At 36.4% G+C, this 12,190-nt stretch overlaps 1 protein-coding gene across 1 annotated transcript; it reads left to right on the top strand.

Annotated features, from left to right (window-relative positions):
* Positions 1 to 3,345: 3,345 nt before the first annotated feature.
* LOC110703068 lies at positions 3,346 to 7,129 on the top strand. The gene is made up of 4 exons (XM_021880827.1): positions 3,346 to 3,562; positions 5,020 to 5,085; positions 5,686 to 6,215; positions 6,293 to 7,129. Exons 1-4 carry the CDS (start codon positions 3,346 to 3,348, stop codon positions 7,127 to 7,129), a joined length of 1,650 nt encoding a protein of 549 aa, XP_021736519.1.
* Positions 7,130 to 12,190: the final 5,061 nt, after the last annotated feature.

Raw genomic sequence — 12,190 nt, 5'->3', positions numbered from 1 at the left:
TGACCCTTGTCACAATGTCATTAATAATTTTCCCTCCTTTTTGCACTTTCCTTTTTTTTTTTTTTTTTTTTTTTTTTTGCCAAATTTTACTGACTTCCATTTTATAAGCTACAATAATACTTATTTCTATTTTGACAACGTATCTAATCCAATCATACTCAATTAATATACGTAGTACTTTTTTTTTAACATATATTCTATATACTATTAATAATACTTATTTCAAGGTGGAGCCCTGAGCTTGCAGAAGCTGGTGCTGCTGCTTATGGCATCCAACTGGCGAGGAGGTTTGGCTTCGACCATGTGGTCCTTGAAAGTGATGCTCAGAGAGTGGTCTCGGCAATTCGTGGAAGGCAACAGGGAGCTGCTCCCATTTTCTTATTCTATGAAGATGTGTTTCTTTCCAGTTCTTTGTTTATTTCCTTTAGTTGCTCTCATGTTAAGCGTAGCGGGAATGTTCTTGCTCACAATGTGGCCCGTTGGGATACTTATAACTCATCGGAACGTATTTGTATGTCCTCCTTTCCCCAAAGTTTAATAACTTTGGCGGAAATTGATCTATTATAATAAAATCCCGCTTGCTTGTTTTCAAAAACAAAAAAAAAAAAAAAATACATCCTTGTTTTTTTAGTTACACAGACAATGTTGTGCACAAGAATTCTCACATCCTTGAAGCTTCCATCTGTACTGTTTATTTGTTTATCTGAAGCAAAAGGACCAAACTTGCTACAAAATTCATCAGTGCCATTGCATTGCCAATGAGGCACAACTACAAAAGCCCCATTAATGGAATTTTTTTTAAGTGTTGAACAAAAATCAGCACCCTTGTAGGGCTCTATGCCGCTACTTATGGAAGTATCCGAGTATGGATATGGATTACATGCCTTTGCTATAATCTCATCAGAGTTAAATTCATAGTCACGAGCATTAGCCTGCATCTGAGATGTGATTTTAACTTTATCAAAGTACTTTGGACTTGTTTTCGAGTTCAAACTCCGCACCTCACCTTGAATGGCCCTGTTCTTTAGACTAGCTTTCTTTGGAATGTTAAGAACGATTAGGATTTGCTCATCCTGCAGCAGAGTTGGCTGATTGTCACTTGAGCCTGAATCACTAGAATCAGGCTGACGGGAAGGCAGCATGGTGCTACCCAACAAACACAGCATTTTCTCCCCACCATTTTTTCTTGATTCAGCATATACCCCTTGGAGACTAATAAGAAGCTGAGAATGTTGGCTCCACATGGAAAATTCTGGGCCTTTAAGCACTCGTTCACTCATAGTTGCCAAAGGGAGACTAGAGGTAATCACAAAATAAAGATAGCCATTGACAGCTACAGTCCTTTTAGACCGATGAGCACTGCTAACATCAGTCAATTTGAAAGATACAAGCTTATACGGCGGCATCAAACGAGAAGCGTTGTATAGTTCATAATCATAACTAGATGACATTCTCGGTGGTCTATCATCAAATGGCAACAAAGGTGCATTAGTTCCTTCTTGCTCCCAATCTCCATTATTAAAGAAAATCTCATTCTTAATCCTATCAATTACATTGTCATCAATTTTCAGTTCAGTAGCAGAAGATATGACTTTAGAACATGCTTTTTTCACTTCATCTAAACGATCATATTGGGGGGCTCTTCTAACAGCATCATCTTCCACCTCAGATTCGGCGTCCACGAAATCCAAATCAAATTCGCAACTCGTAAACCCCCAATCAACAGAAACACTAACAACAATACATGTAGAGTCCAAATTGGCAAAACCCTCATGATCAACAACTCAATTCATACAAATTAACCAAAATAGAAATAAACCCACTTCAGAAAATGCAATTAACCCCTAATCTTGCAAAACCCAGTTGCTCAAATCCACAAATTCACATGATTATAAAGTCTCCCTAATCATCAGTTGCAGTAAAAGTACTAATTTCAAGGGTTTAGTCAAACACCAGAAAGTAAGATCTTGATTCCTAGCTACCAAAGTATCTAATTCAACTAACTAAGCAATGATCAAATATCATAAATCATACTAAATACAGTAAATTTGAGCATAAATTAGAGTAAAACTGACCTTAAACAAGGTATCTGAATCCGAAAATCAAGGGGTCGAACAGTTGGATTCAACTATGATTTTGTAATTGAAGGTGAATCAAGTATAAAGTGTAAAGTATGGAGATTTAGTGAATAGGTTGGAGGAAAGAATGTTGGAGAAGCGCATGGGAGTGAGTGAAGTTGAAGAAAGCTGAAAGAAGATGATGGCGTAACAACTACAATTATTTTTTGGTCTGATTTTGGAGTTTGGACACAATGACACATCATTCAGTAAACGTTGATAGTTGACTTTGTTCCTCACACCAAGTCTTGTAAAAAAAAAAAAAACACTTTGTATTTTATAAAAAAAAAATAAAAAAATTAATAATAATAAAAGTTTGACATCTTTTTGTACGTGGCTACATGGTGTGGCCAGCTTATAACGGGCCCAAAAAAATAATGGACGTTGAGTAAAAAAATAAAAGTTTACCCGAGTAACAACTTGCTACTACGGAGTAATAAAGTAATAAAGAGTAGTGATAAAATGAACGGAGTACGTACGTTTTAGTGATGGTGGAATCCAAGTCAACAAGATAATTAACTGGGTAATCTGGATAACTTAATCAAGTATAACTTTAAGTAATGATAAATTGTTAGCTAAATTTGGTATACAATTCTCATGTTTTAACTCGCTCTGACTAGATCAGGCCAAATTATACAAATAGTAGAAAAAGCCTCAAGTACGAGGAAAAAATTATACGAGTATTGAATAACCTGGATAAATTAATCTAGTACGGAGTATAACTTAACCAATCGCTTACGTGCCTGTATATGTGGTATTCAATTCGGACGCTTCAACTCTAATCTTGTAACTGCTTAAGTTCATCCAAGGCTTGACCAAGGCCTACCTTTGCTTAGCTTCAAGAGTAAACGCATGTTAAATTAATTAGTTATAAAAAGTTTAAAAGCCATCATGTAGAGCATGTTAATTATTCAGTGGCACACAAATATTGAAATATACTTAGAAATTAATTTTCAAAGCATGCATTATTATGAATTATAATGGATGAGGAACAGCTACTGCACGTCTAGCTGTTTAATTTGATTATGTTGAAATGGATGTGGAAACCACGTCTACTGTTTGATTAAATATTCTACATTAACATATCTGGCCTTATTATAAATGGTTGATCCAATTCGATCCACTAATTAACTTCATTCAATCAATCTTTGATATAACAAGCTAGAACAAAAAGAAAATGAGTCAAGTCACAAAGTGTATGGTGGTGTTATTGATAGCCGTGGTAATAATGCAGCCAATGCTTGTGACGGCCTTTGCCGGCGGCTTAGCCGACGGTATTAGCTGTGCGTTTAGTGGTATATTTGGTGGTCGAGCTTGCCAGAGGGATCCACCACCACAACAAGTAATAGTACAGCAACAACAAGTGGTACCAGTAGTATATGATCCATATGGTCCTCAAGTTTATCCAGGCGAAGTAGTTTATCCAGGCGGAGTTTATCCAGCAGGTGCTCAAGTGCGTGTTGGACAACCATAATTGTATTGCTGCCGTTTTCTTTTCTCTTAAATTTATATTGGAAACTTTCATTTTATATTTGATGTAATATTGTTTACATGTTTCTTGTTTCTTAATTCTTATTTTCATTCAACATTATATATGTGTTACTTTTACTTACTATACAGCATATTACGGCAAGTGTACAATATGATTTCATTGATTACTATTTATTTTTTGTTAATTTATTTGATATTTGATGAATGATGACAAGATTATTATTTTTAAAATTAGCGTAAATTGATTGATATGTGGATTAATATTTTATTGAAACTAAGGAATCCAACGCGCACGATGTGTATAGCCAGTTCTTTAAGAAGAATTATTACTAATGACCTTAAAGAAGTATAAAATTAATTAAAATCACACATCACGTGTATAAACACTAGTAATAAATAAAAGGATAATTTACACCACATGTCCTAGCTATGGACAATCTTCTTTAAACAATCCCAACTATATATCTATTAACTCATGACAATACCTACTTTGGGATGGCATTTCTTAAAGTCCCTAGCATATTATGACCCTACAAACAAGTAAAAATGCCACGTGTGTTGAATATTTAGCGGTCGTTTTACTTAATAATGATATAGTTTTAAGATGAAAAGAACACAGTACAACGACCTAAACATAGGGGGTGGAAGTTTAGAGAAGTGAAGGATTATTTATTTATTTTTTAACTAAGCCTAATAACGAAAACAGGACATGCATGCATAGTGCCACTATTAATCAGTCAAATTGGTTAAAAAATTTGATTGAGATTGTTTTGAGAAGGACTCCTCTAAAGTTAGGACTGCTCATAATTGTTTAACGACAATTAAGGCCTTTTAAAGAAGGTAAATCATAACTGGGACTGTTAGTGTCAAATTGTAAATAAAATAATGCTTTCCTGTTTCATAAAGTTCTTCACATGCATGTGATCTCTAATGCTCTTATTTAGTCATTAAAATCTTAAATCACATATTTGTTTAAATTATACAAATGTAATCCGCACTACTTGTATATATTTAGAAAATTTGCATCCTAATGAATCTAATGAGATCCCATAAGATAATGACATAATCTATAGTACACCATATTATTCGAAAGCATGCATAATGCATTGAGCCATTGACTTGATCGACAAAACCAATGCACGTCTGTTTAATTTTGATTATGAAATGGGTGTACGTAGAAACCACGTCTCTTTAATTATATCTAAATTAAATTATAAATATTCTACAACAGCTTGTACTAATTAATTTCAACCGATCATGGTAGTGCAGCCAACGCTTGTCACGGCCGTTCTCGACAATGGCATTGGCTGTTCGTCTGGTGGTTTATTTGGTGACTGAGGCCATCGGACACCATCACCACCACCTGTTATTATACAACAATCAAGTTATGGTTATGCCCATGGTTCTGTAGGTTATCCTACTGATCATAAATATGGTTTTGTAGTTTTTCCAGCTGATCATCAAGTGGTTGTTGCTTGTATTGCTGCCTTTTTTCTTTTTTCTTTTTTTTTTTCTGTTAAGATCTATATTCCAGTTTTTCGTTTTAATTACTTTTCATGTAATACTGTTTAATTACATACATGTTTCTTGTTAACTTGTTTCTTATTTTATCCAACATTATGTACTCGTACGCTATACGTACAGTAATTTAGTACGGAGGAGTACTAAATTAGCTACTCCGTGCAGAAGAGATTAGGGAAGCTTTATTTCAGATGCATCCTAATAAGGCGCCCGGACCCGACGGTATGCATGCCCTCTTTTTCCATAAATTTTGGGATATTATTGGTGGGGATGTAATTCGGTTTGTGAAGAGTTGGTGGAGGGGTAATGTCTGTTGAATGATGTGAACTCAACTTGTATTGTGCTTATTCCAAAATGCAATGATCCTAAGAGTATAACGGAATATCGACCTATTAGTTTATGTAATGTGCTTTACAAGATAATTTCGAAGACCCTTGCAAATAAACTAAAGCCTTTCCTTGAGTCGATTATTTCCATACAACAGAGTGCTTTTGTTCCGAAGAGATTAATTACTGATAATGCTCTTGTGGCTTTTGAGGTTTTTCATGCGATGAAGGTGAAGGGCAAGATGGGACGGCGGCTCTTAAGTTGGACATGACCAAGGCTTATGATAGGGTCGAATGGTGCTTTTTGGAAAGTGTGATGTTAAAGTTTGGGTTCAAGATAGCTCGAATAATGCAATGTCTTTCCAGTGTTTCTTTCTCCTTCAAATATAATGGCAAGATCAAAGGCTCCCTCACTCCGTCCCGTGGACTAAGACAAGGTGATCCCATTTCTCCGTACCTTTTTCTTTTATGTGCGGAAGCTTTTTCAACTCTTATTTCTAAGGCGGTGAATGATAAGCTTCTGAGTGGGGTTCGAATTTGTAGAGGGGCACCTAGAATATCTCACCTCTTTTTTGCTGATGATAGTATCGTGTTTGCTAAAGAAAATTTGCAAGAATGCTCTAAAATTGCTGATATAATCAATACGTATGAAAGGGCATCGGGTCAGAAAGTTAATCTAAGCAAGACCGAAGTCGCGTTTAGCAAATGTGTGTCTTTGGACCAACGAAACTTGATTGTGGCAGCTCTTGGGGTTCGAGAGGTAGTTCGACATGAAAAATATTTGGGTTTGCCGACTATAATAGGGAGATAAAAAAAGCCGTGTTTGCATGTCTAAAGGAGAGAATCTGGAAGAAGCTTCAAGGATGGAAGGAAAAATTGTTATCTCGCCCGGGGAAGGAAGTAATGATAAAAGTCGTGGCTCAAGCTATTCCCACATACATGATGAATATTTTTAAAACCCCGGATGGTCTTATTGATGAAATCCACTCCATTTTAGCTCGATTTTGGTGGGGCTCGAACGGGGTGGATAGGAAAATGCATTGGCATAGTTGGGAGAAATTATGTCTTCCAAAGTCTATGGGGGGATTGGGATTCCGTGATTTGAAGTGCTTTAATCAAGCTTTGCTTGCAAAGCAATGTTGGAGGCTTTCTCAAGAAGGTAACCCCTTGCTACATGCTATTTTGAAGGCTCGATATTATAAAAATTCTGACTTTTTAGAGGCTCTAAGGGGCTTTGATCCGAGTTATAGTTGGAGAAGCATGTGGGGGGCAAAATCACTTCTTCTTGATGGATTGAAATGGAGGGTTGGGAATGGGGTCTCAATTCGGGTATGGGAGGAATCTTGGGTTCGTGGTGAAGGACAGCTCTATGTACCAACCCCTCTGCCAAATCACAATCCGGACCTTCGTGTGTGTGAGCTGATTGATTTTAATGGAGGCTGCTGGGATGTTGGGGTGTTGGATGCTCATTTCAATGAGGGAGACAAGAGAGCCATTCTTGACATTCCTTTGTCTAGGAGGTGGCAGTGTGATATGAGGTATTGGTGGCCGACCAAGGATGGGTATACTCGGTTAAATCAGGGTATTGGCTTCGTAGGCTTGGGCATTTGCGAACGTGGGAACTCTTCCATGGGAGTGACAACACTGAGCTCTGGAAATATGTATGGAACTTGAAAGGACCCCCGAAGTTATGTCATTTTATTTGGAGAGCATGTATGGGGAGTTTGGGAGTGCTTGATGTTCTATACAAGCGCCACATTCGAACCAATAATCGCTGCACAATATGTAATGGGGGAGTGGAAACTAATATTCATGCACTTTTCTTCTGCAAGGCTGCCACAAAAATCTGGGAGAAAAGCAATTTTCTGGATTTATTGAATGATGCCCCCTTAAATTCGTTCTCTGACTTGTTTTTATGGCTGTGTGATAAACTGGATGGACCCATGCTTAGCTGCTTCTGTGCACTGGCGTGGGCAGCGTGGTTCTGCCGTAACAAGGCTATTTTTAGCGAGAATGAAGTGACTGACCCCGTAAGTACAGCTATTGGATTTGTAAAACTATGTGCAGATTATGTGAGCTATAATGTGAAGGTTAGTAATCGTGCCCCTGCCCCTAGCACTGCTGTATCTAATGCAAGATGGATCCCCCCTGCTGCCCCTGCTGTGAAAATAAACGTTGATGCACATATTGTGGAAGGGGTGAGTGCTAGCTTTGGAGTGGTTATTCGTGATGCTGCTGGAGGGCTTTTGGTGGCTGCGGTAAAGAAGGTCATGGCGAGGTGGAGCCCTGAGCTTGCAGAAGCTGGTGCTGCTGCTTATGGCATCCAACTGGCGAGGAGGTTTGGCTTCGACCATGTGGTCCTTGAAAGTGATGCTCAGAGAGTGGTATCGGCAATTTGTGGAAGGCAACAGGGAGCTGCTCCTATTTTCTTATTCTATGAAGATGTGTTTCTTTCCAGTTCTTTGTTTATTTCCTTTAGTTGCTCTCATGTTAAGCGTAGCGGGAATGTTCTTGCTCACAATGTGGCCCGTTGGGATACTTATAACTCATCGGAACGTATTTGTATGTCCTCCTTTCCCCAAAGTTTAATAACTTTGGCAGAAATGGATCTATTATAATAAAATCCCGCTTGCTTGTTTTCAAAAAAAAAAAAAAAAATCTTTTAGTTACAAATATACAAACATAGATTAAAAATAAGGTATTGAAATATATCATTGTCCAATATTATTATAATATTAAGGAGTATCAATTTTTTCGTCCAAGCTCCAACATTAATCATTTGGCAATAAAATTTATTTTAATTAAAAATAGAAAAATCATTTTGGTCGCGTAATTTGTATGAATCTTAAAATTATACACAACGTCTATACAAACAACTTAACAAAAATTTTTTATTATATTATACTCCCTCCGTTTTTTATAGACTAGAATTGGATTTGCACATTTGCCGAGACACAACTTTAATTATCAACATATTTTATTAGAGATTATTGAAAATTATGATTTTACATGTATGTATGTATATATATATATATATATATATATATATATATATATATATATATATATATATATAATCAGACATATGCCAAATCCAACAACATTTTATATGATCATATTTTTATTGTATATTGGTAAAATAAATTAAGTAAATGATGACACATGAATAGTGTAAAATATTTTAACTAACCATATATTGAAAACTTCAATCTAATTACTCTACACATTTTATGCAATAAAATTAAAATAAAAACTGCTACTACTCACTATAAATATATTTTTTAAAAGTTGATTACGGAATACTAAATATCCTAAAGTAATATAAAATCAACTAAATTTTCATTTAATGCCGGTCAAAGTGTGTCAACAAAAATATAAGAACGAATGTATATGAGTTCGTATACGAGTACTAAGGGTCTGTTCTCATACGTTGAAATTCAATCCAATTCAGTTCAGCTCCTAATTTCCTTCTCTTATACACTACTAGAAAATAGCTTAATTCCGACGGACTGCTTCCGACGGACCCAATTTTCCGTCGGAAAAAGGGAAATTTACGACGTATTTTTTTTTCGTCGGAAATTCATCGATTCCGTCGGAATTTTTGTATTTTCCGACGGAATTTTCCGTCGGAAATTACCTTTTCCGACGGATTGATAGTTCGTCGTAAGTTTCCGACGGAATATTCCGTCGGAACATAATTTATTTATTTTTTAAAAAAACCATTTCCGCTACAAAACCCTAAAACTTGAGAAGCGCCTATTTTCTCTTCTCCTCTCCACTCTCTCTCTTCTCCGTTCCTCTGCTTCTCTCTCCTCTCGTTCTCCTCTCTGCTTCTCCCTCTTATCTTCTTCTCTCGATCTCCTCTCCTCCTCTCTGTCTTTCCTCTTCTCTCTGTTCTCTCTCCTCTCGTTCTCCCTCCTCTCGTTCTCCGTACTTTCCCCTCTTTCGACCACCACACCACGGCATCAACAACAACACAACCACCGTCATCAAACACCACGGCATCAACAACACAACCACCGTCATCAAACACCACCGTCATCAACGACCAACACACAAACGGCATCAACCAACTACTTGAAAGGTTTTTTAGGCCAAATTCGGCCATGAAAAGTTTAGATCTACACTTTTCATGGCCGAATTTTGCCTTGTTAAACCGTTTCCGTGTTGAAATTCGAAGCATATTTCAATTTCAGGTATGTTTTATGTTTTAATTTTTTTATTTTTGTTTCCGATTATTTTTTTTTATAAATATGGATTTCGGTGGTGGTGGTGGATGTGGCTGATGTGCGTGCGTTTAGCATTTGCAGTGGTTTGTGGTGGCTGTGAGATCTGGGCTTAGGTGGGGTCGGGTTCGGTCGGGTCCGGGTTTGGGTGTTTAGGTGGGTGGATCTGGGTATGGGTGAGGGTGGGGTATGGGTGTTTTGTTTAGAGTTCGGTCAGGGTGAGGGTAAAGTTGTGGTGGTGTTGTGGATAGGTTAGGGTGGTTGTGGTGGTGGTGATGTGGATCTGGGTATGGGTGGGGGTGGTGTTGTGGATAGGTTAGGGTTAGGAAGTGGGTGTAGTTGGGGTTAACAGGGGTGTTTTGGGTGGTTGGAGGTTGTCGGTGGGTGGTTGATCTGGTGGTTATTAGTAGTAGATGTGGTGGTTGTGGGTGGTGGGGTGGTTATGGACTGCTGATGTTGGGTTTTTTGGTGGTTGGAGGTGGTGATACGCCGTGCCCGTGGTGGCGCGGCGTATTTTTTTAAAATTTCATAAAAGCAATTTTCGACGGAAATTTCGTCGGAAATTTTCGACGGAAATTCCGTCGGAAATTTTCGACGGAATTGAATCCGTTGGAATTTTACGACGGATTGTTGCAGTACCTGAAAATATTTTTCCGGCGGATAATTCCGTCGGAAATTTCGTCGGAATATTGTTTCCGACGGAATTTTCGTCGGAAAAGTTCATTTTTCCTACAACATATTTTCCGACAACCTCTTCCGACGGAATTCCGTCGGAAACCCTATTTCCGACGGATTTCAGGGTGTTTCCGACGGAATTTTTCCGTCGGAATTTAGCTTATTTCTAGTAGTGTATAAAATATTCATTTCATTTCAGTTTAGTTTATTTCAATTCGGCTAAGATCAGTTAATGAGAACAGGCCCTAACCTTTTTTTTTTTCTTCAGACATACACGAGTACTAACCTAAGCTTAGAATTTCATTTTCTTATATAAAATCTAATAGCTTCTAAATTTCTATTACTAAATAATTTTTTTATATAAAATAATTCAAAATAATAACCTTTACGCATTTGGTATAAATTAAAATTCAAGTTATTTTGTCTCAAATTTTTTTTTTTTTGGATAAATTATTGTTAAATTAACAACCATTCTTTATTCCCCTCAAAAAAAAAAAAAAAAAAAAAATCATTCTTTATAATTTTTGTTGCAAAGTTAATTATAATCGTGCATGGCACGGGACTTAACCTAGTTAACCTATACTAATAGCAAATCCATCTATAACACTTGTCAATACCTTGTGAAAAATTTTCCCGCCTTTTTCACTTATCTCTTTTTTTATTGCAAAATCTTTTTTTTTATCCTATCCTATATATACCTAAATAAAATATTGCTGGATATATTTTATATACCTTATATTTTGATTGTAAAAAATATTTAACAACCGTACATTATTGCACGGGATTTTAACCTAGTAAGAGGCTCTAAAGTCTAACCTTTTTTTTATAGGACGCTCTAAAGTTTAACCAACTGCATCCTTACTCATTAAGGAAATTAGTTACGCTCTTAATTACGTCTAAATAAAAATGTGCAAAATCAACTATAAAATTCGCAACTCTGTATTTTCCTTTTAAGACAAAAATATTTACTTCAACCATCCCTTCATTAGATTTGTTAAAATTAACCGTAATCTATCTTTTAAAAAATCTAGAATCTTCCTAATTTTTCAGAGTATTGGAGATCGACTTATTAAGAAAACAAGATTTTTGTTATATTGAAGCGTCATCTAGTATTTTTTAAGAATAACTAATGTATCGAATAGTGGTGAAGATTTTTAAATACTTGTGATAAAAACGATGAAGAGTACGAAAGATTTTGTTAAGATAGCTTAGGAATTTGTAACAACATACATCGTTTTTCTGCTTTTTGGATGGGTTTCCCGAGCAATTGGAAGCAGCTCCGGCACCCATTGATTTTGCATCCTGGATTCATGAAAGTCTCGTGAATAGGCGCCTTTGAGCATGGTGGTTAGGTAAATGATGCAATCAAACCATATTAGTTTTCATCTTTATAAATTTGTAGCGAACACTTACGAATATTATGACTTTAAAGACAAAATAATGATTGAAATTTCAATCTTAAACCTCTATATCCATTAAAAAATCTACAATGTCATTCTTAAAAAATGACACCACAATATGCTGATATGGCGAAATTTAATTGGCCCATATTAAGTATTTTGATTTTTATTTTGAATTATTTTTAAGGTCCATAATATATTTAAATTGTATTTATATTATGTATTCTTTAGAATACATGTATTTTTTAAGAATTACTTAATCATAATTATGAAAATCCCTTTGTGTCCCAACCTTTACACCACCAACAACAACTCCCAAACCGGCCGCCTGCAACCCAACAACTCACCGCTGCCACACCACCAAGCAGCAAAACAACTACCTCTAACCGTTGGTTGGACAGTAGTGCAGCCACCAGTAGCCCTCTCACCACTCC

Source organism: Chenopodium quinoa, unplaced genomic scaffold (assembly GCF_001683475.1).
Source record: "Chenopodium quinoa cultivar QQ74 unplaced genomic scaffold, ASM168347v1, whole genome shotgun sequence".
Classification (NCBI taxonomy): Eukaryota; Viridiplantae; Streptophyta; class Magnoliopsida; order Caryophyllales; family Amaranthaceae; genus Chenopodium; species Chenopodium quinoa.
The sequence above is the reverse complement of the archived record's forward strand: the minus strand, read 5'-3'. Positions and strand labels throughout refer to the sequence as shown.